This window comes from Oncorhynchus nerka, linkage group LG20, assembly GCF_034236695.1.
Source record: "Oncorhynchus nerka isolate Pitt River linkage group LG20, Oner_Uvic_2.0, whole genome shotgun sequence".
Classification (NCBI taxonomy): domain Eukaryota; kingdom Metazoa; phylum Chordata; class Actinopteri; order Salmoniformes; family Salmonidae; genus Oncorhynchus; species Oncorhynchus nerka.
In genome coordinates, this window is record NC_088415.1 from 40,264,843 (window position 1) to 40,292,486 (window position 27,644).

At 40.0% G+C, this 27,644-nt stretch overlaps 1 protein-coding gene across 4 annotated transcripts; it reads right to left on the reverse strand.

The window, feature by feature from the left end:
- Positions 1-262: 262 nt before the first annotated feature.
- On the reverse strand, positions 263-27,388 carry LOC115102509 (hepatocyte nuclear factor 4-alpha-like). 4 transcript variants are annotated; one of them, XM_029622544.2, is made up of 10 exons: positions 27,224-27,388; positions 6,288-6,462; positions 5,919-6,043; positions 5,182-5,288; positions 4,799-4,954; positions 3,345-3,432; positions 3,011-3,163; positions 2,577-2,813; positions 2,215-2,337; positions 263-1,724 (listed from the first exon to the last, which is right to left on the reverse strand). In XM_029622544.2, exons 1-10 carry the CDS (start codon positions 27,276-27,278, stop codon positions 1,582-1,584), a joined length of 1,362 nt encoding a protein of 453 aa, XP_029478404.1. In that variant the 5' UTR covers positions 27,279-27,388; the 3' UTR covers positions 263-1,581. The 4 variants fall into 4 exon arrangements, with proteins under 4 accessions (XP_029478404.1, XP_029478403.1, XP_029478405.1 ...); XM_029622543.2 differs by lacking the exon at positions 27,224-27,388 and adding an exon at positions 7,897-8,072 and having other exon boundaries at positions 5,949-6,043; XM_029622545.2 differs by lacking the exon at positions 27,224-27,388 and adding an exon at positions 7,897-8,072 and having other exon boundaries at positions 263-1,688.
- Positions 27,389-27,644: the final 256 nt, after the last annotated feature.

The following is a 27,644-nucleotide window of genomic DNA, read 5'->3' on the forward strand; positions in this document are numbered from 1 at the left end:
TGGAAGAAATGGGTGCACCAACAAACACAAAAATGTAAATGCCTTGTCTTGAATCTATCGATGAAGATATTACTGACTTTTTCTTTAGCTTACTCAAGTAGAAAAATAATCTATGAGAAGCTTTATTTCACAGCTATCTGCAATTACTTTATGACATGTTATCAGCCTGAAGAAACACCCCTTGTACTATTTATCCTGACCATGCACTGCCACGTAGGCCACGGCTTTTCATTCGTCAGAGACTAAAACAGCCGACAATCAATTCAAGCTGGTTTTGAAATGTCACTTTAATTCTTTAGCCAGGGTAAACCCGTCCTCGATAAAGAAACATCGAATATCATTATGGTCATTGACCATTATCCATATCATAATACCATGCTAATAATAATTGAGAAATACACATCTTGAGGATTGTAGGCTATCTTCAATACCATAGCTTAGTAATAACTAAGAACAGTAAAATGAAGATAACAAATCATCTAGTTTTCTCATTCACTTAACTTTTTGTACAATATTGACTTTGCCAGACAAATGTGTGATAGATATAGGGTGACAGGAGGAGACCTCTGAAATAATGTAGCAAATTATATTTTTCCTTCTGACATAAAATCAGGGTTTATTAACAGTGGATAGGCTATGCCTTCTACATTTTTAATTGAGATGTTATTGGTCTCATACCATATAAGTTAAGGTTCCATTAAGTACTTGTATTGTGTAATTTAAACAAGGGGCAGTGCAAAGTGATTTAAAAATAAACATTGACATTTTATTCATCTTCACATTGTAAGGTGAACCATATTGCCCATCTTTCCAGTGTAAGGCAGTATTGAATGAAAGGCACAGTTTATTCTGTAATTTAGTAGTTATAATACCATGACACAAAAGGATTCTATAGTCAAACAAAATACACTAACATGTCTTTACAGTAAAACTGCAAATATTTTGTTATATCTAAACACCAATGCTATGCATTTATTTCAAATGGGAAAACTTTGTGAGTTCCTCAACCTGTGATTGTCTTTAAGCTTTTATGAGGTGGCTCCACAGAAAGTATACAGCATTAAATGGACTGAGCTGTTTTAATTCAAACATTTAAGCATGTTACTACAGAACTAAATAGCGATTTTTTAGAACATATAGACAGGGACATATTAAACCATATTAGACAGGGACATATTTCAATGAAACACAAAACTGTCATACAGCAAGTTGAATAGAACTTGAAAAAGTAAAAAATAATAATAATTCTGAACCAATTGACTACCTATTATATAGCTATCTCTGTCACATTATTACATTATTTAAAAACATGACAATGTCACTTCTCATCTCTTGTCTGCTTGATACTACATTGTACATGTAATAATATTATTGGGCTTGTGTACCTCTGGTGGGGGTCAGTTGACTAATGCATCCCAACTGTACAGTACACTCCTGAGATTTGTTGAGAATAAGTGTTTCTCACATATGAATTGTTTTTCATCTATATACTGAGTATGTATAAAGAAATAAGAGATACTAGCGAAGATTATGAAATTGTGAATGCTTTGTTGGATGGGGTTTGTGGGGTCCAGTTCTGTGTTAGATGGCTTCTTGTTTGGTGATGGTTGGCTGCGGGACGGAGCTAGTTTGCTTGGGAACGGTGGCTATAACCCCTTGAGCCATCTTATAGTGTTCTGAACTGGAGGCTGTGGGAGGAGAGGGAATTGGAGTTTCAGGAGTGGCTGCAACAAACCAGAAAGAATCAGTTAGTGGAGGAATAACACTGAACTACGCAGTCAGTTAGGTACACAGCAAAGCAGCATATTTACCTTGTGGCATGACATTACTTGGAAAGAAAACTTTTTTTTTTCCAGACAAGGAATAAGCACTTTTGTGAAATTTCTGAGGGCATTAAAAATGTTAAGAAAAAAATAACAGACGTTTTCTTTGACAAAGTAAGCCTGATTAGTCTCTCTGAAGAATTTAGTGGATTATTCTGCCAAGCTTGTTTGTCCTTCCAACTACCTGACTGTTGCAAATGGGAGTGGATTGATGCCACTGAGCCCATCGTTGGTTGAGAATCACAGGCATTTTTAGGTACATTTTGTGGTCGGTGTCCCAGACACAACTTTCAGTGCTTTTGAATCCAGGACTAGGCTTAATCTGTTTTTGGGGAACCTGCCCTCAGAGTTGGACATTTAAAGTCGGGCATATGTAGTTATTGATACTCACAGATTTGGACGTTATGGATGGGAGTAGCCATGTTGCTGGCCACAATGACATTGTTGCTGAGGTGTTCCTGAACCAGATGTGGATGCAGAGAGTGAGGTGTGTGAGTTGTCTCGTTAGCAGAACCTGAGGGAAACCACAAAACATGCAAAAATCACACAAACAGTTAGTTTCCTCATTCACTGTGACATTGTCCATTGGTAGTACAGTATGATAACTAACTAGCATGTTATCCTATTGAAGAGCGTACACTTCTTTAGACAATAGAACTCCTGGAAACTAGTTTGTACTCAATTCTTTTGGCATTACTTTTGGCCATAGATTTAGAATGGTTGTTTCTCAGTAACAATATCAAGACGGCTAACCTCCTAAGAGCATCTCTTGGAGCAGGTTGTCAATCTTGGCCATCCCAAATAGCTTGACAAACTGTATCTGTTCGATCATCTGCCAGGTGATGCTCTGTAGTGTGGGCAGCAGCAGGAGCAGTTCTCCAAAGCGCCCCCGGGAGTCATACTGCCGGTCGTTGATGTAGTCCTCTAGGCTGACCTGAATCTGGTAACGCATCCGCTTGATCTTACTGGGGTCACTCAGACCTTTGGCATCTGGAGCAGGAGAGAGTAGGTGTTTGGTCAATAGCTTGGTCACTCACTGCCTGGTCATATTGCTCGTAGAACAACCATTTCTAGTCAATAGTTTTATTACTCACGGGTAAAATCATTTTTATTTTTAAACACAAAAGTTACTGCCCTCGAAGGATAGTCTGTTTATTTTAAAAGTGATGTTGTGTTTCATGTAGTACCTGGATCGAAGAAAACAATGGCTTTCAAACAAGCATATTCATTGTCGTCTATCTGGTGCTCCTGGAAGGACAGCACTAACTCGTCCAGAATCCTAACTGCTACCCGGATCACTTCCAACTCGGGGCAGTTCCGGGGAATAATGTGGTCATTTCCTATAAAGAACAGAAAAAAATAACTGTCTTGTAGGGTAGGATCACTCTGTGTTTGATGACCCCCCCCCCCCCCCAAAACAAGTATCATATTATTGCTATCATAAACTATTCTGACAATTATAACTAGTCTGTTATATGACATATGTGATGTACTGTAGCTAAGATGTTATCTTCACTTTACCTAATAGCAGGAGGTCCTTGTACAACATAGACCTCTTTGCAACTCCAAGCAGAAGATGCTCTCCAGCATGAGCTCGTAGCAATGCCACCTGAAACAAAGTAAAGTCATTTCATTATTAGCTTTAACCTTGAAACTGTCTTGCAGCAAAACACCTCTTACCAGCATACATGCTAGTCTCCATGTTAACTGTCTTTTCTATGAAACCATGTATTTGATAAGACATGGGAAATATTCAGGGTTGGGGAGTAACTTATTACATGTCATCTGATTACAAAATAGCTTACTGTAATCAGTTGTTACCAGCAAAAATATTGTAATCAGATGACAAATACTTTTTAAAAACTAGATGATTACTTCTTGGATTACTTTTAAATTCAGAAAGGATGTTTGTGGAAAAAAATACATTATGTTTTCTCAATTACATTGAATTCAGCATTGAAAAAAGTTTTAGTTTGTTACACCTGAGCGAGTCCACTATGAAGACACACCAAATGCATTTGATTTATTTGAGATTTTTTATTGCACCTTTACCAGCAGGGAGTCATGCTGAGAACAAGGTCTCTTTTACAGAAGAGCCCTGTAATTATGTTTAGGAAGAATATTTTCACAGTTTGATGGGTCCTTTTTGTCTTCTTCTAATGCCTCTTAAGGGGAAAGTAAACAAAAGTAACTAAAAGTAATCAGATGACGTTGCTGATTACAATTTTGGACACATAACTAGTACATGTAAAGGATTACATTTAGAAAGTAACCTACCCAACCTTGGAAATATTATACCTCTTATGCCACTTATACCTAACCATTAAACAAGGAATCTTTCCCACCACCTTTTAGGTCACTGAAGAGCTGACCAGAGTCAAGTAAGTGTGTGAAGATACACCTGTTGGATCCCTCACTAATTCAATTTCAGCAAATCAGTTACCAAGCCCTGGTCATCACAGTGTTAATGATTCTGGAATGGTTCTGAGCACGGATAGAACTTTCAAACCAGCTCATCATATTCTAACTGGTGATTCAAATACATTAACCCCTTCTTTGGATTCAGAGGTCTTTAAAAACAGCAGCAGCACTCCCTCCTCAAGATGCTGATTGGAGAGATGTATATTCTCTGGACACATAGCTTTAAGTTGTTCTTTTTAGGAATGACAATAATACTCCAACATCATTTAAAAAAAAATCCCTGCCCCCGTCCCCACAGGAGGCCTTTTGCTTCTTGCTAAGCCTCCATTGTAAATATAACTGTTGTGCTTAATTGACTTGCCTGGTTAAATATAAGTTTAATAAAATACTTGAATTATCTATCAGACTGGTTTCCTGCCCTATATTGCAGGCTTTTTAGTCCAAGACAAAATGGCCCATAAAGTGCAATACCCCAGAATAAGAGTAGTATGGTTTAGTCCAACCTAGTTTAGTCCAGTCCACTAGACACTGTAAAGTCTAGTGCAATGTCTTACCTGGTCATCCAGAGGCAGATCACAGAAGGCAGGGATGTACTTGGCCCATTCTACCAGCACCAGCAGCTGCTGTTTCATTGATTCACACACATCTGTGATGGTCGCTATCTTTTTCGTCCTGATGTCACCATTCAGTATGGGCCCAGGTGAGGATATCTACACACACACACACACACACACACACACACACACACACACACAATAATAAATACATGTGTGTACCTATTCATAGACAAGTTATCAACACCACTTATTTAACCAAAATAAATTCAATTCCATTCCTTTCAATACAAATTTGTTTTTACCCATTCTGGGGCAATCTAAAATGACTTTAAAATGCTTACAATGATTTCGATTGAAATAGCCATATCCATGGGCCTTACCTGTCTTGAGAGTACATCTGCCTGGATGAGTGCATTGATAGATGGTAAACTGCTGTCTTCATAGCTAGATCTTCTGGTGCTGATTCTGTCTCTTTCGTTCTGTACAGCTGAGAAACAAACAAACCGTAGCTATCAGGAGAGAATAGATCCTTGATTGTCTATTATTCACCAGAAACTGTTCAGTCAAAGCACTCCCCATACTGTCATTCTGACTCAACTTGACAAACCTTCAAAGTCATACAACTCAAATATGCCATTCTTTTCATAATAAACGGTGCATACAATATTATCTGACACTCATTAACAATTATTATGGGGATATTAGCATTGACTTTCGAGGGAGACAAAAGTCTCCCAAGGTTGATGTGTTTATCAGTATGTGTGGCTATAATTCCCCCACAGAGCTGTTTGCTCAGCATAAGCTGGTCATAGACTTTAGTGCATCATGGAGTCAACATTAACAAAGTGCTGGTCTCCTGGCTCTTGCAACATACCTCATACCTCAGTCCCAATGGCTCTGCTTGGCTCTACAATGCTACGATAGGGACTGGCTGATAAAAATGGGACGTTCTAGTTCTAGGATATCCTTTATCAGAGATTTTGAAATAATAACTGCTAGTTTCATCACGTTCTTGTACAAAAAGTAGAGACTGAGCATAATACGTACTACCACAATATGACCACATAGGCCTCAATCATCTCAATCATTTTTTCACTCTTTCACTCTTGTAAATTACCATTTGAATGAAGTTGAATGAATTGTATACCTTCTTTTTTCATGCCAGCTCGAAAGCATTTCTTCAATCGACAGTATCTGCATTGATTCCTTTTGTCTTTGTCCACAATGCACTGTCTGTTGAACCTGGAGAAGGAAGTTAGAAAGAACGCTTTAGATTAATTGTGTTGCAGTAGAGAGAGCGCTGTTGTTGAATATGCCAGCGTCATTATTGCAACCGTCTGTTTTAGTCATTCTTTCGTTGTTATTTCTGGCTCTAGAGGCATAAATCAGCAATTGCAACTTTGTCATTATTCTTGCAAAATGGACCGGAATACGGTGGCTCTGTTGTTTGCCCTTGCGTATAATGTACTATAAGCCTGATCCTCACCTGCATGAGTACATGTGGTTTTTGCGAACACTCCGGCGGAAAAAACCTTTGCATCCGTCACAGCTGGAGGCCCCGTAGTGCTTTCCCGTGGCCCTGTCCCCACATATGGCACACAGGGCGACCACACCGAGGTGGTTGGCTGTGTTCATGTTGGCACTCTCAGCCGGTGAGGAGTCTGAAACAACAGACAGAGCGATATTGTGGGTGCTAGACTATGTAAAGCATTTTGAGCTGTGGAAAAGTGCTATACCAATCCAGTCTTCCTCTTCGGGTCAGGAGGTCTTTGGGTCATCAATGTTTGACTTAGGGAAGAGGATATGTATGTGTGCAGTGGGATAAGTAGTTACTAGACATTTTTGATGACTGAATGAAATCATTCACAGCTTGGAACTTTTGGGAAGTTAGCCTGTGAGTATAGGGATGGATGGTGTGGAGTGACTAGTTGAAAAGAGTTAGAAAGGAAATGTTATGTGATGCTGAAATATTTGTTATTTTTAGCAGAATGTTTGCCCTAAAACGTGAAAAAGTCATGTTCGACTCATTAACTTAACATTAACTTAACATATTTTCAAAGCAAGCAGATACTTTGATTAATTTAATTTAAAAGGTGAGAACAACCGGCATCAAATGATTGCATTATGATCAGTGTCATTGCTTGTTAATCAAATGGGCTAATAGGACTATCATCAGCCTACGGTCTATTACAGTAGTATTTACTGTCTATCTGAGTAGTAGCTGAAATCCCAGTCAAGGTAAACAATAACTGATCCAGGCTTGATTACCTCTGGAAAGGCAATCAGTGGAGACAGGCAGTCTCACCCTCCCTCAAAGTCATCAATGAGATGACTGGTTCAATCAATCATACAGTATGGAAGGTTTCTGCCAACACTTTACATTGAGTTACTCACAGTTATACCTGTGTAGTAAAGCTGCAATTATACTAGTAAAAACATTTATTGTTGAAATAAACTAAATACCATGTACTGTATGCTTTTTACGTATCATTAAAAATCAGAATATTTATGTGTATAAGCCAGTACAATGAGTAAGGAATAACAAAGATGATATTGGCCATGCAATTCGATTGTCTTTCAATGGTCATTGCCTTTTCTTCCTCACACGAAATTGTTTCATTTCAGAATCAAGTTCACAGCCGAATGTCATGGGAGACTAGAAAGGCCAATGTTTCACTTTCAAAAAAGCTATCATGCTGTCAAAGAACTCTGAGAAATGCTTTTTCTTATTGTATGGACCTTGAAATGCGTGGGAACATAAATCATATAATTAATATCTATTCGTTGTAACTATATTTTAGGTCAAATATACAGTCTACAAGTTACAACAGGATAAGGTCATTCTCTACCAAACAGTTGTTTCACCACCAAATCATCCAGATGCATTGGGTGTATTGTGCAAAACCCCTGAATGTTTTACTATTGCAACAAAAGGTGATCATATTATCAGAAAAGCACATTCTCATCCTTTTGCATCCAATACAAGATTGGACAAATGACAGATACTTTTGATGACATCAACTTAAACCCTCTGTCCAAATGTTTAGTAGCCAAAAGTCTCAAAAGTTCAACCAGGCAACGTATGACTGACTCACCTGTGCCCATGGAGAGCACTTGCATGTTTTCAAACTCCAATGTGGTGTAGGCTGGGTCCAGGGCGTCACTATAGTCTGCCATGTCCATGTCTACCAGTGCTTTGGACAAACAAATTCCCTCTCAGCTACCTGACAGTTGATCAAAAAGACTTGTCCATGAAGCTAAGTGCCTTCCCTCCTCACTCCCCCCCACCCGATTATTTGGCCAGGCTCCTCCTCCTAAAAGTAAAAAGAGATACCCCTATGCTATGGGGACAGTCTCTCCTCCAGAGCTCTGGAGGAGGAGGCCATGAGAAGCCTGGGTCAGACTGACAGGAGGAGCTTCCTCCCAGGCTCCCAGGAGGGGTGGGGTGGAAGTCTGGTTGATGTTTAACTAGACTCCTTCTCTATTGGAGAATCATGGTTGTTTTTCTCTCAAACATAAATTGGATCTCTCACTCTTTTCCGCATCTCTCTCTCTCTTTCTCTCGCTCTATCTCTCTTTCCCTCTTTCTCTTTCCACGTTGCTGTCAGTAATGGATCAACAATTATATCATGAGAGACATAAAATGAATGTTGAATCTCAGCCAAATCATTGTGCTTTACTTGCTTGAAATCACCTCTTGTTGTTTCCTGCCATTTAAAACCATCAGATAACTAAATGTCTTTGACCAAAGAATTGGAAGCTCAAATTGTAGGCCAAAGCACTCTTAGCCAACTCCTTCATCAGGGCACCAAAGAGCATCTTTTCATATGAATTCTTATTGCAATCTGAGAGCATACAGATTATTTTGCCTTTTAGCTAGATGTTTTAATCAAATCTATACTCAAAGTGAAGAGAGGTGCAGCTCAACTGGAAGTACTGCATCATGAGGACGACTCGGCCTACAGTCTGGATTCAGACCTACAGACCTATTTTCCTTACACAGCTTGGAGTGTTGGGTGTGTTGGGTCATTGTCCTGTTGAAAAACAAATGATAGTCCCACTAAGCGCAAACCAGATGGGATGGCATATCACTGCAGAATGCCGTGGTAGCCATGTTGGTTAAGTGTGCCTTGAATTCTAAATAAATCACCAACAGTGTCACCAGCCAAAAAACCCAACACCATCACACCTCCTCCATGCTTCACGTTGGGACCACACATGCAGAGATCATCCGTTCACCAACTCTGCATCTCACAAAGACACAGCGGTTGGAACCAAAAATCTCAAATTTGGACACATCAGACCAAAGGACAGATTTCCACTGGTCTAAAGTCCATTGCTTGTGTTTCTTGGCCCTAGCAAGTCTCTTATTATTATTGGTGTCCTTTAGTAGAAGTTTCTTTGCAGCAATTTGACCATGAAGGCCTGATTCACGCAGTGTCCTCTGAACAGTTGATGTTGAGATGTGTCTGTTACTTGAACTCTGTGAAGCATTTATTTGGGCTGCAATTTCGGAGGCTGGTAACTCTAATGAACTTATCCTCTGCAGCAGAGGTAACTCTGATTTTTCCTTTCCTGTGTCGTTCCTCATGAGACATTTTCACCATAGCGCTTGATGGTTTTTGCAACTGCACTCGAAGAAACGTTCAAAGTTCTTGAAATGTTCCGTATTGACTGACCTTCATGTCTTAAAGTAATGATGGACTGTTGTTTCTATTAGCTTATTTGAGCTGTTCTTTCCATGATATGAACTTGGTCTTTTACCAAATACCTTCTTCTGTATACCACCCCTACCTTGTCACAACACAACTGATTGGCTCAAACGCATTAAGAAGGAAAGACATTTCACAAATGAACTTTTAACAATCACACCTGTTAACTGAAATGCATTCCAGGTGCCTCATGAAGCTGGATGAGAGATTGCCAAGAGTGTGCAAAGCTGTCATCAAGGCAGTGTGTCTACTTTGAAGAATCTCAAATATCAAATATATTTTGATTTGTTTAACACTTTTTTTATTCTACAATGTAGAAAATAGTTTTAAAAAATAAAGAAAACCCCTTGAATGAGTTGGTGTGTCCAAACCTTTGACTGGCACTGTACGTCCACATGTAATCTGTCTCTGGTAAATCTCACTTCATTCTTGCATATTAAACCAGATAAATAACTATTGCTGGATTTTCTTTTGTTGCCTTTATGTAAAAGAGTTAATTGTTTCACAAAATTCTGTACGCACATAACAAAGTAGTGTGACCCAACTCTTCCGAAACTTTTTTTGTTCTAAGAAACTTATGGTCAAATGTAATGCTTTTTAGAGCGCTGTTTGGTCACTAATGTCATTGGTTTGTCACCACTATCCGGCATCCGCCCAGTACCCTGCCCTGAACTTCAGTCACGGTCACTAGCCGGCTACCACCCGGTTACTCAACCCTGCACCTTAGAGGCTGCTGCCTATGTACATAGACTTGGAACTCTGGTCACTTTAATAATAGAACACTGGTCACTTTAATAATGCTTACATACTGTTGTACCCATTTCATTTGTATATACTGTATTCTAGTCAAGGCCATCCTATTCAACTATTGCTGTACATATAGTATTCTATCCACGTATTCTTCAGATATACTACATATTCTATCCACATATTGTCCATAATGTCTTCACATCCCATACCATCACACACACACACACACGTACATATATATATATACAGTGCATTTGGAAAGTATTCATACCCCTTGACTTTTTCCACATTTTGTTATGTTACAGCCTAATTCTAAAATAGATGAAATTATTTTTCCGCTCATCAATCTACACACAATACCCCATAATGAAAAAGCAAAAACAGGTTTTTATAAAAAATGTCAAATGTATTCTAAATAAGAAACTGAAATAACACATTTACATAAGTATTCAGACCCTTTACTCAGTACATTGTTGAAGCACCTTTGGCAGCGATTACAGCCTTGAGTCTTCTTGGGTATGACGCTACAAGCTTGGCACACCTGTATTTGGTGAGTTTCTCCAATTCTTCTCTGCGGATCCTCTCAAGCTCTGTCAGGTTGGACGGGGAGTGTCGCTGCACTTTTCAGGTCTCTTCAGAGATGTTTGATCGGGTTCACCTCTGGCCTCTAGCTGGGCCACTCAAGGACATTCAGAGACTTGTCCCGAAGCCACGCCTGCGTTGTCTTGGCTGTGTGCTTAGGGTCGTTGTCCTGTTGGAAGGTGAATCGTCACCCCAGTCTGAGATCCTGAGCACTCTGGAGCAGGTTTTTTATCAAGGATCTCTCTGTACTTTGCTCCATTCATCTTTCCCTCGATCCTGACTAGTCTCCCCGTCCCTGCAGCTGAAAAACATCACCACAACATGATGCTGCCACCACCATGCTTCACAGTAGGGATGGTGCCAGGTTTCCTCCAGACATAACACTTGGCATTCAGGCCAAAGAGTTCAGTCTTGGTTTCATCAGACCAGAGAATCTTGTTTCTCATGGTCTGAGAGTCCTTTAGGTGCCTCTTGGCAAACTCCAAGCGGGCTGTCATATGCCTTTTCTGAGGAGTGGCTTTGGTCTGGCCACTCTACCATAAAGGCCTGATTTGTGAAGTGCTGCAGAGATGGTTGTCCTTCTGGAAGGTTTCCCATTGCCACAGGGGAGCTCTGGAGCTCTGTCAGAGTGATCATGGGTTCTTGATCACCTCCCTGACAAAGGCCCTTCTCCCCCTGATTGCTGAGTTTGGCAGGGTGACCAGCTCTAGGAAGAGTCTTGGTGGTTCCAAACTTCTTCCATTTAAAAATTATGGAAGCCACTGTGTTCTTGGGGACCTTCAATGCATCAGACATTTTTTTGGGTACCCTTCCCCAGATCTGTGCCTCGATACAATCCTGTCTCGGAGCTCTACGGACAATTCCTTCGAACTCATGGCTTGCTTTTTGCTCTGACATGCACTATCAACTGTGAGAACGTATATGGACAGGTGTGTGCCTTTCCAAATCAAGTTGTGGAAACATCTCAAGAATTGTCAATGGAAACAGGATGCACCTGAGCTCAATTTCAAGGCTCATAGCAAAGGGTCTGAATACTCACAGTATTATTCAAAAGTTTGGACACACAAAGGGTGGCTACTTTGAAGAATCTCAATTTTGATTTGTTTAACACTTTTTTGGTTACTACATGATTCCATATGTGTTATTTCATTGTTTTGATGTCTTCACTATTATTCTACAATGTAGAAAATAGTAAAACTAAAGAAAAACCCTGGAATGAATAGGTGTGCCCAAACTTTTGACTGGTATTGTACGTAAATAATGTATTTTTGTTTTTATATTTAATACATTTGCAAGCATTTCCAGAAAACCTGTTTTTGCTTTGCCATTATGGGGTATTGTGTGTAGATTGATGAGGAAAAATAGTTATTTAATACATTTTTGAATCAGGCTGTAGCATAACAAAATGTGGAAAAAGTCAAAGGGTCTGAATACTTTCTGAATGCACTGTATGTGTGTGATGGGATGTGTTGAAATTATGGACAGTATGTGGATAGAATATATAGTATATCTGAAGAATACGTGGATATTATACTCCGGACTCCTAATATTTCTATATTTCTTAATTCCACTATTTTACTTTTTAGAGTTTTGTGTATTGTTAGATATTACTGCACTTTTGGAGCTTGCAACACAAGCATTTCGCTACACCCGCAATAACATCTGCTGAACATGTGTATGTGACCAATAACATTTGATTTGATTTGGTAGGAGCCTATGTTTTTAGGACCACATTGGGATTGGGATACGAGTCTCAAGCCATAACGGGTTCATTTTGGGGAAAGCAAGCACCGTATTAGAAAGCTTTCAGCAGGATTTACCAAACTAAAGTGGCGTAACAAGAATTTGAGAACAGAATGCGCTGCGAGAAAAGTATTATAATACTCGAAAGTGTATCATAAGTTCATAAGACGACATCATCTTTAAAGGTCTAATACAGTCAACAATTATATAAAGCAACTGATTTTTAGAAAAATGAAATGTTGCAGAATACGCAAATAATCTGGCCCCACTGTGTAAGTAAATGTGACATGGTAAACAGCAGTGTTGTATTTGAAGAAGGAAGGTGCCAGTACAAAGCGATAGGTCAATGATCTTGGGTTCGCCGAGACCTCAGAGCAGTAAAACGCAGACTGGTGAAGTTGATAACTTCCCACCCAGAGCATATATAGGATTCAGCAAATAAAATCTCCTCCCATATCAAAACATTCCTGTGGTTAAGTCGGTCACAGTGATCCGCCTGATTGTCCACTATAACCGGTCAGATGGATGAACACCGATTTAGAATCACAAAGAAAATGTCACTGAAGAATCTTCACACTTCTTTGAGCTTGAGATAGGAAGATGTGTAGCCTGCCACAAATTGTTTTATCAACGGATGACACGAGGTGGTCAAATAGAACATGCGACTAATCTAGGGCCTTGCCAGAGCTACTAGGTGTATATCATACAAGTAAGTCTGAACAGAGGTCATTACAATTGATTACTTCTCCACATCTTTGGTAGACACAGACTCTAGTGGAACACCCCTCAAGTGCCCATATTTGTTCATGTTTGCTTGAGCACCACGGCAGCAATGATCATGAAGCACTTCGGCTGAGTTCCCAAACAGCACTCTATTCCCTATACAGTGCACTACTCTTGGCCAAGGCCCATAGAGCTCTAGTCAAAAGTAGTGCACAGGGGAATAGGGTGCCATTTGGGCCACATGCAAAAGACTGTTAGAACGCCCCTCAAGTGGCCATATTTGCTCAATCACCACGGCAGTAATGATCGTGAAGAACCAGAAGGTAGCGAGAGGGAAATCTGTGTGACGGAATGAGGGGAATGAGTCACTTAGAAGAAATCTTATCTCCTTAGCCATTAAATGTCTTTATTATCACCAGCTCCCATCTTAATTTTCTGTGAACTCGTCCAAGAACAGTCATATACTGCTCTATAAAGTGTAATCTGCAAGGTTAAGGTTTTCTTATTCACACTCAGGCAGTGACAGACTCTTCGGGTATAGAAAGATACTGATTGCTACTTTTTGGATCCTCACCTAAACTGACATAACTTGTCTACATTTTAGTAACTTTCAGTATTTTACTAATGATCATTTATCTCATGTTGTGCAAATGGGAGATTTTTAACTAAATGTGGGAGTTCTGGAAATGTCATTTTCATGTCATTCACATGCTGCTAACACGATTCCATGTCATAGTACGCTAAATATAATCGCCAATGATCATTTATCATCTCAGTAACTATATGATCTGTCATGCTTTTTCAAATATAGAGAGTGCTATTATATGAGGTCGTATGTTTAACATTAGTTCCTGTTAACCTGTATGTCGTACATTCCCACGGCACAGAAACGGCAACGATGGGATGGGCAGAGGTTATCATAGAGCAGCCGAAGGAGCCTCCTGTGAGTATCTTATCACAGAGTAATCAGAGAAGCTTGCTGATTTAACCAGTTCACTTTAACCTGTTTTAACCTGCACCGGCAACGACCCTAACACAAAAGTCAGGAGACTAGATCTTTAGCCGTAACATGCAGTCCATATAAACGCTCAAAGTGAAATTTCTTCTAGACAAGTCATTTATTCCTGTGAAACACACAGGCATTTTTTTTTCAATGAGGTTATTCCATTTTTAAAAAATGTTATGAAGGGTTAACATGACATAACGTGTTCCCTCACGCTCCCTTTTGACACAGGAAGTCCTCGTCACACGCATATGAAGTAGCCATGTTCATCTGTCTATGACGTGTGTATGGAAGTCTTGTCCTGTCAGTCTTATAATCAGTCGCTCAGTCTTATAATCAGTCGCCCAAACAGCCCGGGGGCTAAAAGTCAAAGGACTGACTGCCGGAGAGACCTGATGTAACACCAGTGTAATTCTCCCCTTTGAAGCTAACTTCAAACTCCAGTTTGTGAACAAAGTCCTGTCTGTCTTCTGAATAGGAATCTGAATAGTCCGACCACTGACCAAACTCCATTTGTTAACCACTGCCTATTTGTACCTTCCACTGAATGACTCTTTTTCATTCCACACGTCCGATCCCAATGGAAAGAGCTAGTGAGGATAAAAAAACAAATAACTGGAGGTAACAGCCGGGGGAAACCAAGAGTCAATGATATTTGGAATATACTCTATATGGGAACATATTATTTTTAGAGAGCTTCAAGCGCAGGGAAAATGTAAGTGTTTTTGATGTGTGTACGATACAGTGCTGTAGATATTGATAAGAAGAGTGGAAGCGAGAACAAGGAGGCAATGTGCTCGTAGCAGCATATTTTAGGCCAGTGTTGAGCCTGCGCTGCCTCTGTCTGTCTGTCTGTCTGTCTGTTAGATGTAGGAGATACCATGTGAGTAGTAGTAGTGTCATGGCAGGCGAAGACCTTGTCAACAGATGATAACTATCTGCAAATCACACATCTTGTGCAACTACAAGCCCCTTCGGCTGACCAGTGGGATTATCACTGTGTCTGTTCTGTTGGAACATAGTTGACTGCATGTCTTCATGTTGACATTGGTTGAAATTATTCTTATATTTGGTGTTTTAGTGGTTGCTTTAGTGTTGATGATACAATTGAAATGTTGTGTTTACAAGTGAAGGTGACATTGTTGACTTGATTCTCCTCCCCTCTGTTTTAGCTAGCACTGACCAACACTTATTCCTCTTGTGACTTGTTTGTTAAAACGTAGAAAATAAACATTTAATTTTTCCAGATATGCTGAGGTGAAATATATATATATTATTTACTCAAAATAATTTTGTGCAAATGCCTTGAGCAACACTGAAGCTCAAACTTGCAGTGGTAGTAGACTCCCAGAGGCCTACCCAGTAAGAACATGTTACTCTTTTCAATGTGCCTTTGTTTTTAGACAGCTTTTAGTCTGCCACCTCAGGTTGGAGCGGAGAACCACAGAGTGTTATGATTGTGGCACCAATGGTCAACTTCAGAGATTTGAACGTGTATAATTTGGCCCAGAGCTTTATCATTGAATCAAGTACAGAGGAGGAAACTGCAAGAAAAAGTGAAAATGCATACATCTTCATACGAAAAACAACTGAGATTGTTCAAATAGTTATCTGAAACAACTGAAAAGTTGTCATCGTCCTGACCCATGACTGTTTGTTCTTAGGGTAATGATAAACTACTAGGATCTAATTTTGCTCAGCCCCCATAACCCCAATAGTATTGGGCAATAAACACATTTGCAAATAGAGCTTCAAATGAGCTAGAAATTGAGGAAGATTATTCCTTGCTCACAGTCCCACACTCCAATTTACCACAGAGAAATCCTATTTGTTTGTCACTGGAAATCTCTAAACAATACAAGAGACTCATATTATTGTAAAAGTAAGGTTTAGACTTCCACTAGGTAATCATAAATCATTTGTTAAAGCAAAATTCTCTACAAAATAAAACATTTAAAAAAAGGTGAAGTTATGAAACTTCTTCACTCTGTTTGTAGATAACTTTCAACAGTCAAGGATTTGACATGTAAAATGTAGACTACCGTCTACACGCAAAACCTTCGAAACTAAAACAGACCACCATTGGAATATATTCTTACACATCCACCACTAGTTGTTTTTTTCCACCATGCGAGAGGAAAACTCAAGTAGCCCCATGTCTGTACACTAAATAAGTAAACAATTGCATCAATAAACATTTAGCGCGATGCTCCACGTAAATCAATTGCAGTGTCTTGATAAAGCCCTTTAATCATTAACCACTGTTTTGCTGAGAATTCATTTTGCCTCTTCCTAGCCCAATCCTATCTGTCAGCACATGGCTGCCGTGACCGGTTATCTCTGTCTGCTGTAATAGGTTCTTTCTTCTGTCATCAACCAATCAATAGTCATTTGACCTCATGATCAGGAAGAAAACACAAGATACTATAAGAGAAGGATTTCAACCTTATCCTTCATCTTCACAAGAATTGTTTTAAAATTAACAAATACCTAAGTAGCATCAGAAGCTAAGACAGCAACGGACATTGGGTGCCTCTTTCATAAACTCAACATTCAAACAAACTAATTGGCCCCATTATGACAGTTCATCACCCTTTCACCTATATTCTACTGACTGAGCTTGATGAACAGTTCAACTCTATTGGGAGTTGAAAAAGGAGGCCTAATGATGAGAAGGCCTAATGTAGGCCTAATGATGAAGTAGATGTCACAGACTGACCTGTATAATAGAGAATGGAATCACTGGGTTGCAGTGCCACCTTGTGGACAAAGGATTCAGTATCCCATTATTTTTGTAGGTGATAGTTGCCCAAGAAGACAACTTTGCGGGGGACGTTCAGCTTTTAGAGCAAATTAGTTAATCGGCAGTTTTCCCAATTTTTTATGAATAATCTCAACATAGAAGGTAAAATGATACACAACAACAATAATACACTGTATAACTTTACCTTTTACATGACCAATATGGTATCACCACATCAATAACTACTGACCTATAATAATGTGTCCATTTTCATACACAGCAAAAATGATCAAGTCAGAATGTGTTAATTCAACTAACGAACGAAACGAATCTTCGTTCTGTGAGCAATCCGTCCGCAGCTTTACTTCGGCTGCTCTTGGAACACAGTCCCATGGTTTGAAACGTAAACAAACAGCCAAGTTGCTTGTTGTGTGGTGGGGTTAATCTACCGTACACACTGATTAAATTCCTCTCTCTGTAGCCATCAGCTATGTACAAGTATGTGTAACAGGTCATATGGTCAATATCTGTTGAGCGGTTGTAGTCGGAAAGTTATAGTGCTACAGTACTACAGTCATAGCACAACAGTTCTAGAACTACAGAATACTTGTCTGTTACATGTGTTCCTGACTGTACCTGGAGTGGTGAGGTGACCATGTAGTGTTCCATGCTTCTCTCCATACATCCTCCTGACTGTGGATAGCTGAGCCCTGACAGTGACCAGGCCCAGTGACGAGACCGTAGACCAATCAGCCTCCCTCTCCCCTCTCACTGGGAGCACACTACAGTGCTCACCCAGGCCCTGCCCGGCCCTACACGAGCAGAGTGAGGGTGAAAGAGTGTGTGTGGGAGTTTGTTTGTGAGGGACGGAAGCTATGGAGCTGTAGCCGGTGGGGATGTAGGGCCATAAGCTAAGCCACTTACCCAGTGTGTGTGTGTACGTGCGTGTGTGTGTACTTGTTTTTCTACCATATCAGGACCCCAGTGTCCGAACAATTCACCCACATGTCCTGACAAGGAAAGAAAACTTTTTTTGAAAACTTTTTTGAAAAGTGTGTGTGTGTATGTGTGTGTGTGTGTGTGTGTGTGTGTGTGTGTGTGTGTGTGTGTGTGTGGGGTGGGGGGTGGGGGTAGGTAATCTTATAATGCCTGGCACAATGAGATTTGATTGGAGTGTAATACCCCCCATCCATGCACACTGCTAATGGGGAGATCTGCTTACCTGGCTTTAACACTAACACACACACATCTAAATGTAGATGTGTCTGTAATTTTGTGTGCTGCTATTTTGGCTAGGTCTCTTGTGAAAGAGATTGTTAATCTCAATGAGACTACTTTTGTCAAATGAAGGTAAAATAACAGAAAGAAAGAAAATCATCTAGACCATGTTAACTTAGTATATGAGTTGAGCCCAGATCTTGAAAAAGAAATGCCAGTCTCAATTTGACTTCTATGGTTAAAAATAAAGGATAAATAAAACTAATGCACGCACCACTGTTCAAAAGTTTGGGGTCACTTAGAAATGTCCTTGTTTTTGAAAGAAAAGCACGTTTTTTTGTCCTTTGAAATAACAAACGTCAACAGTGAAGAGGCGACTGGGATGCTGGCCTTCTAGTCAGAGTTCCTCTGTCCAGTTGTCACGACTTCCGCTGAAGTTGGTGCCTCTCCTTGTTTAGGCGGCGTTCGGCGGTCGTCGTCACCGGCTTTCTAGCTGCCACCGATCCACGTTTCTTTTTCCATTTGTTATGTCTTGATTGTACACACCTGGTTCTCATTACATTATTATTATTTCCCTATTTAAGCCTCTGGTTCCCATGATGTTTTGTGCGTGATTGTTCCTGGTTTTGTGTTAGTCTTTTGTGTTAGGGTTTGTTATCCCTGCGTGGATTTATTGGCTGATTATTTTTCAGAGTAAAGTACGTTATTTTACTCAGTTCTGTGTCCTGCTCCTGACTCCGTCCTCACGCCTGCACAAATGACACTTGACACCAGTGTCTGTGTTCTTTTGTCCACACTGTATTTCTTATCAATTTGATGTTATTTTAATGGACAAGAAATGTGCTTTTCTTTCAAAAACAAGGAAATTTCAAAGTGACCCCGAACTTTTGAACGGTAGTGTACATGGCGAGGAAAAGTTCAAGCATGTAGCCTGTCCAAGCATAGAGAGCTGTCATGAAATAGCTGAAGAATGACGAATGAGATGGTTTTGAGATGATGAATAGAGAGAAACAGGATGTGTCTGTCTGTGACCTAAAGCATACGTCTACTGCTCCAGATTAGAAAACTCTCTCCACTTTAGAACTGTGTTGTGCCCAGTGTCTCTTTCCAAAAACCCTTCATTCACATCCTGTCATTCTCGTTAGAGGGATTTGTTTTCATTTTGATTGATGACAGTATGTACTACTGTAAACTGAAGTGATTGACACGATCAGCATTCACAAGCACTGCCTCCTAGCAGACAACAAGGTGTATATGGGTCGTACTGTATATATGGCCCGTACACCAAACCTTATTAAATAAAGGTTAAATACATATATATTTTTTAAATTACATTCTGACTGACAGTAAACATACAGAAATTGCAGATTGCACCCAGTCCTAAGCAATAGAAAGGTGAATTAAATTGCATTCCACTAACTTTAATTATATGTTAACAAATGAGAGGGCTGGCCTGTTTGAGTTTACTTGAGTTGCTTTAGTTCATTCTTGTCCTGTCACTGGAAGTTAACTGGTTCAGCCAATCAGAGCCCACCACAAAGTCATTCAGCATTTTGGGTAAACAGATCCGTTCGCTGAAGGGCTGTTCTATGGCTTTTGTTGTGTTTACATTTGCCAACTGATTCTGCAAGCATCAGAGCGCCAGTAGTAGTTTGTCCAAGTTATGACGGTTGAGCAATTCATCTCAATATATGACCTGAAGCTAAGTGAAATATACATTTGAATTTTACACTGAACGTATGGTGGCTTGTTGCCTCAGGCAGCAGTACAATCGGTTTGAGAGGAGGGTTTATAAATGACAAGAAAACCCTCCATCTTAGCTGTTTATTATTGTTATGTGGCTGTTGATAATTGTTTATAGTGTTGATATTACTGTTGAGGAGGGACTAGCTCTGTCCAACCCCATAGAGATGCAGACATATCACAGATATCACAGACGTATCTCCTTAACTCAGTTCAAAACAGGAACATCTATGTAGATTCACTTCTCGGTTTGATCATTGCACTGCTTTTAGCATTGTTGTATTTACTCTATGTGTGTAATAAACTGTTAATAAATAATGGCATAGCCTTCCATCTCAAATGGCAGATCTCTCCTGTCCAAGTCCAGAAAAACGGATGTTATTGTCAAAAGTCACATCCCAGGATTGCTGATAGTGCTTCTGATTTGGCACCCTATTCCCTATATAGTGCACTAACTCTGGTCAAAAGTAATGAACCGTATACTGTAAGGTAGGGGTATTCAACCAGGGGTCGAGGTACTGGTGGGGGTCCGTGAATCTATACAGTATATATTATTATTGACTTTTTCCACATTTTGTTACAGCCTGAATTTAAAATGGATTAAATGTAGATTTTGTATCATTGGCCTACACACAATACCCCATAATGTCAAAGTAGTTTGTTTGTCGACATTTTTACAAATTAATTAAAAATGAAAAGCTGAAATGTCTTGAGTCAATAAGAATTCAACCCCTTTGTTATGGCAAGCCTAAATATACGGAATAAAAATATAAATGCAACATGTAAAGTGTTGGTTCCCGTGTTTCATGTGCTGAAATAAAATATCCCAGAATTGTTCCATATACACAAAAAGCTTCATCCTCTCAAATGTGGTGCACAAATTTGTTTATATCCTTGTTATTGAGCATTTCTTCATTGCCAAGGTAACCCTTCCACCTGACAGGTGTGGCATATCAAGAAGTTGATTAAACAGCATGATCATTCACAGGTGAGCCTTGTGCTGGGGAAAATAAAAGGCCACTATAAATGTGCAGTTTTGTCACACAACATAATGCCACAGATGTCTCAAGTTTTGAGGTGTGCAATTGGCATGCTGACTGCAGGAATGTCCACCAGAGCTCTTTCCAGATAATTGAATGTTAATTTCTCTACCATAAGCAGCCTCCAATGTCATTTTAGATCATTTGACAGTACGTCCAATCAGCCTCACAACCGCAGACCACATGTAACCATGCCAGCCCAGGACCTCCACATCTGGCTTCTTCACCTGTGGGATCGTCTGAGACCAGCCAGCCGGGCAGCTGATGAAACTGTGGGTTTGCACAACCAAAACATTTCTGCACAAACTGTTCTTTAACTGTCTCAGGGAAGCTCATCTGCATGCTCATCATTCTGACCAGGGTCTTGAGCTGACTGCAGTTTGGCGTCGCAACCGACTTCAGTGGGCAAATGCTCACCTTCGATGGCCACTGTCACGCTAGAGAATGGTGCTCTTCACAGATGAACCGGTTTCATCTGTATCAGGCAGATGGCAGGCATATGGGTGAGCGTTTTGCTGATGTCAACATTGTGAACAGAGTGCCCCATTGTGGAAGTGGGGTTATGGTATGGGCAGGCATAAGTTACGGACAATGAACATAATTCCATTTTTATCGATGGCAATTTGAAGGCACAGAGATAACATGACAAGATCCTGAGGCCCATTGTTGTGCCATTCATCCACCTCCATCAACTCATGTTTCAGCGTGATCACCCCCCCCCTTAAAAGACCTTGATGCACTATTGTAAAGTGGCTGTTCCACTGAATGTCATAAGGTGAAAGCACCCATTTGTAAGTCGCTCTGGATAAGAGCGTCTGCTAAATGACTTAAATGTAAATGTAATCATGCACAACCCCATGTCGCAAGGATATGTACACAATTCATGGAAGCTAAAAATGTCCTAGTTCTTCCATGGCTTGCATTCTCACCAGACATGTTACCCATTGAGCATGTTTGGGATGCTCTGGGTTGACATTTAGGGCAGTGTGTTCCAGTTCCTGCCAATATCCAGCAACTTCGCACAGCCATTGCAGAGGAGAGGGACAACATTCCACAGGCCACAATCAACAGTTTGATTAACTCTATGCGAAGGAGATGTATCGCGCTGCATGAAACATTTGCTTAACAAGTCACATAATAAGTTGCATGGACTCACTCTGTGCCATAATAGGATTTAACGCTTGATTTGTATTTTTTTATTGAAACATTTTTTTTGCCCCAATTTCGCGGTATCCAATTGGTAGTTAAAGTCTTGTCTCATTGCTGCAACTCCCGTACAGACTCAGGAGAGGCGAAGGTCGAGAGCCGTAGTCCTCCAAAACACAACCCAGCCAAGCTTCTTGACATGATGCCCGCTTAACCTGAAAACCAGCTGCACCAATGTGTCAGAGGAAACACTGTACACCTGGCAACCGCACCCCGCCTGCCACAGGAGTCACAAGTGCTCAATGGACAGAACATCCCTGCAGGCCAAACCCTCCCCTAACCCGGACGATGCTGGGCCAATTGTGCACCGCTCCGTGGGTCTCCAAGTCACGGTCGGCTGTGACAGAGCCTGGACTTGAACCAGGATCTCTAGTGGCAGAGCTAGTACTGCAATGCAGTGCCTTAGGCCACTGTGCCACTCAGAAGGCCTTACCTTGATTTTTGAATTACCTCATTTCTGTACCCCACACATATGCTTATCTGTAAGGTACCTCAGTCGAGCAGTGAATTTCAAACACAGAATCAGCCACAAAGACCAGGGAAGGTTTTCCAACGCCTTGTAAAGAAGGGTACCTATTGATTTATGGATCAAATAAAATAAAAGCAGACACTGAAAATCCCTTTGTGCATGGTGAAGTTATTAATTACACTTTGGATGGTGTTTCAATACACTCAGTCACTACAAAGATACAGGTGTCCTTCATAACTCAGTTGCTGGAGAAGAACGAAACCACTCAGGGATTTCACCATGAGGCCATTGGTGACTTTAAAACAGTTGCAGAGTTTAATGGCTGTGATAGGAGAAAACTGAGGATGGATCAACAACATGGTTTTCAATAATACTAACATAAATGACAGAGTGAAAAGAAGGAAGTCTGCACAGAAGAAAAATATTCCAAAACACGCATCCTGTTTGCAATAAGGCACTAAAGTAAAAATGCAAAAAATGTGGCAAAGAAATATACTTTATGTCCTGAATACAAAGCATTATGTTTGGGGCAAATCCAACACAACACATCACTGAGTACTACTCTTCATAGTTTCAAGCATGGTGGTGGTTGCATCATGTTATGAGTATACTTGTCATTGGCAAGGACTACAGAGGTTTTTTTTAGGATAAAAAGAAACGGAATAGAGCTAAGCACAGGCAAAATTCTAGAGGGAAACCTGGTTCAGTCTGCTTTCCAACAGACACTGGAAGACAAATTCACCTTTCAGCAGGACAATAACCTTAAAGACAACACCAAATATATACTGGAGTTGCTTACCAAGATGACATTGAATGTTCCTAAATATTTTACAGTCCAGTTATGTAAAGATTTTAGAGATTCATCCAGAAAGAGTCAAAGCTATAATCGCTGCCAAAGGTTATTCTCACATGTATTGACTCAGGGGTTTGAATACTTATGTTATTGAGATATTTTGGTATTTCATTTTCAAAAAATGTGCTAACGTTTCTATAAACATGTGAGGGTGGCAGTTGACCTAGCGGTTAGAGTGTTGGGCCAGTAACCAACAGGTTGCTGGATTGAATCGCCAAGCAGACAAGGTAAAAATCTGTCCTTCTGCCCCTGAGCAAGGCAGTTAACCCACTGTTCCCCGGTAGCCTGTCATTTTAAATAATCATTTGTTCTTACCTGGCTTGCCTAGTTAAATAAGATTTAATTTGTCATTTTAGTGTGTGTTGATGGGTCACAAAATAAATAAATTGAATTAATTTTGAATTCAGGCTGTAGCACAACAAAATGTGAAATAAGTCAAGGGGTATGAATACTTTCAGACGGCAATGTATATATACAGTACCAGTCAACGGTTTGGACACACCTACTCATTGAAGAGTTTTTATTTTGACTATTTTCTACACTGTAAAATAATAGTGAAGACATCAAAACTATGAAATAACACACATGGAATCATGTAGTAACCAAAAAAGTGTTAAAACAAAATTATTCAAAGTAGCCATTCTTTGCCTTGATGACACCTTTGCACACTCTTGGCATTCTCTCAACCAGCTTCATGAGGTAGTCACCTTGAGTCCATTTCAATTAACAGGTGTGCCTTGATAAAAGTGAATTTGTGTAATTTCCTTCTTAATGCATTTGAGCCAATCAGTTGTGTTGTGACATGCTACGGGTGGTATACAGAAGATAGCTGTATTTGGTAAAAGACCAAATAAGCAAAGAGAAACGACAGTTCATCATTACCTTAAGACATGAAGTTCAGTCAATGTGGAACAGTTCAAGACATTTAAACGTTTCTTCAAGTGCACTCTTCAAGTGCAGTCATAACAACTGGACTCCCGAGTGGCGCAGCAGTCTAAAGCACTGCATATCAGTGCAAAAGGCAACTCTACAGTCCCTGGTTTGAATCCAGGCTGAATCACATCTGTCCATGATTGGGTATCCCATAGGGCGGCGCACCATTGGCCCAGCGTCATCTGGGTTTGGCCGGGGTAGGCCGTCATTGTAAATAGATATTTGTTCTTAACTGACTTGCTTAGTTAACTAAGGGAGGATAAGTTCATTAGAAGTTCCAGCCTCAGAAATTGAAGCCCAAATAACTTCTTCATGGAGTTTAAGTAACAGATGCATCTCAACATCAACTATTCAGAGGAGACTGTGAATCAGGTTGAATTGCTACAAAGAAACCACTATTAAAGGACACCAATAAGAAGAAGAGACTTGCTTGGGCCAGTAAACATGAGCAATGGACATTAGGCCAGTGGAAATCTGTCCTTTGGTCTGATGAGTCCAAATTTGAAATGTTTGATTCCAACCGCCTTGAGATGCAGAGTTGGTGAACAGATGATCGTTGCATGTGTGTTTCCCACCGTGGATGAGGAGGTGTGATGGTGTGGGGGTGCTTTGCTGGTGACACTGTCAGTGATTTATTAGTAGTCATAAATAGTCCTTTACAACATTAACAATGTCTACACTCTATTCCTGATCAGTTTGATTTTATTTTAATGGACAAAAAATGTGCTTTTCTTTCAAAAACAAGGACATTTCTAAGTGGCCCCGAACTTTTGAACGGTAGTGTATTTTCATTCGTTGAACACTTTTTTTTGGTTACTACTTGATTCCATATGTGTTATTTGATAGTTTTGATGTCTTCACTAATATTCTACAATGTAGAAAATAGTAAAAATAAAGAAAAACCCTTGAATGAGAAAGTGTGTCCAAACTTGTGACTGGTACTGTAGGTCTGAATCCAGACTGTAGGCCGAGGCCCCTTCATGATGCAGTACCTCTTGACTTGGACATACATTTTTGCCAACATATTGCTAACCATTGTTTAACCAGCTAAACAGCTGCTATATGCGAATGTGTTTGTAGTAGGGCTGGCACAATTATTGTATAATAGTCATCGTAATCGTCTTAATACATTCATTTTAGGAGAAGGGGGGGGTTTAAACTTTATATTCAAGTATTTATAGTTTAACCAATAGCAGTTTTTCATTTTTACATGAAGTTGGTAATCATTTTACGAGCAGAATGGCACAGTTGGGAGGAGAAGCCTCCTTTCCAAAAGTTCTAAGTGGTCAAAACCATTCTTTTTTGAGACGGGTGTAACCAAAGCTGTGTTGTATTAATTAAGTACTGTATGTCGTTGTTGTATTCAGTAGGTATGTCTTTCAAATATGCATTATGATGCATTACAAGCTCAAAATATTTTTAAAGAGAAGACAATTATGCCAAAAAACTGTTCATTTGCATGACAATTCATCATTACCCAAAATTCCATTATCGTCACAGCCCTAGTTTCACGTTACCTTTCTAGTATAGGCGATCTTAGAGTTTACACTTCTTCGAATTAGAATGTGGGGAGGTCAAAACCACGAAAAACTATCTACCAAATCTATTCATTTTGAAATGTTGATTTACTTGTCCTTGCCATTATAATTCACCGGATGATAAGACAAGATTTAAAAAAAAAAAAAACATGTTTTGCAAATATGATGGGAGTTCAAGACACTGCTGTAAGGGAATAAGGTGCAGCCCAGGTAATGTCCACCAGGGACAAGAACTCATAACTGCAGGTCATGGCTGTGATGTACTAATGCCAGTATTATTAAGTCTCCTGATGCATGAGACATTATGTCAGCACTACCTCAAATTAGGAGGAGTGACCTTGTGACATTGTGATTTGCAGCATTTTTATGTCTGCACAAAGAAACATAGTATAAAGATATACAGTATAATAAAACCAGAAAGAACCCAACAGTTTTGAATAAACAATGACGCTACTCTAGTGTGCCCTTCTTAGGACGACTAATATCCCTAGTTTGGTTGGGGAGTTTTACATCTCCCAGACTCATATGTAAATCATACCATGTGTGGTGAATGACATAATGAAAACCAACCCCAAGCTATTTACACAGTACACTCCTGAAAAGGCATGTTTTGGCAACTTTAGTGTAATTGGATCAGAGGTTGCTGATGTGGTTGGATGCTTTTCCAATTTTACCCAGGTGGTTCCCATGTGTTTTTCAGGTGAAAGCCCAGCGTTTCAGGCCTCACTTCTTCACACCTTTCTACTATCCTGGCTATGATTCCATCCTGATTCACTCTGACTCTGTCTTTTCCAGTCATCAAATACTACCCACTGCCTATATTGGACCTTAAACCGTATTATTCTACTCTTCAAAGCTTTGACTTCCCAGGTTCATATCAGTCTGAATGGAGTCTCATCCGTCAGTCTCAGCTTTATTGTGGGGCCCTTTTTAACAACTTTCCCATCGTCTCCACACCTCCTTGATTGCGGTTGTGTCAAAAACACAGACAAAAATGACGACGATATTACATTTTCTACATTGAATGGACCTGCCTGCCAGAAGAGAAGCCCTCTGCAGTGTGTATTGCCAACCACAGTTTAAACAAAGTCAACAGCTGGTGCTTCAACAGAGCTCCACCATAACGCACCGAAACCGTGAGATGATAAACGAAACTGTGTACTCACCATCAGCGAATGGAATCTCCATGCTTGTACTGACTTGTGAGTTTACATTGACCATCTCTCTCCTCCCCCTGTTTCTTTCAAATGTGTCTTTCTTTTTCTCCTGTATTCCTAAAGTTCTAGGGTTTCAAATATGGAAGTTAGCGCCCGCCTGCGTTATAGTGAGAAAGGTAGTGTTGATGCAAGGTAAGGCCCCAGCCGTAGGTAGGTACTCCTAGCTGTTATCTTATTGATTTTCCTAATCTGGGCAAATGTGGGTGGAGAGGTTAAACAGTAACCAGGCTCGTATAGAGACCAGATCTATATGACAGGCAGCTGTCGCTATAGCAACTAGATGATAGAAGCTCAAATATGGTCTGTAGACAAGTTATGTATTTCTTTCTGTATTCAATATCCAAACATTTTATTAGTGTGCAGTGAGTAA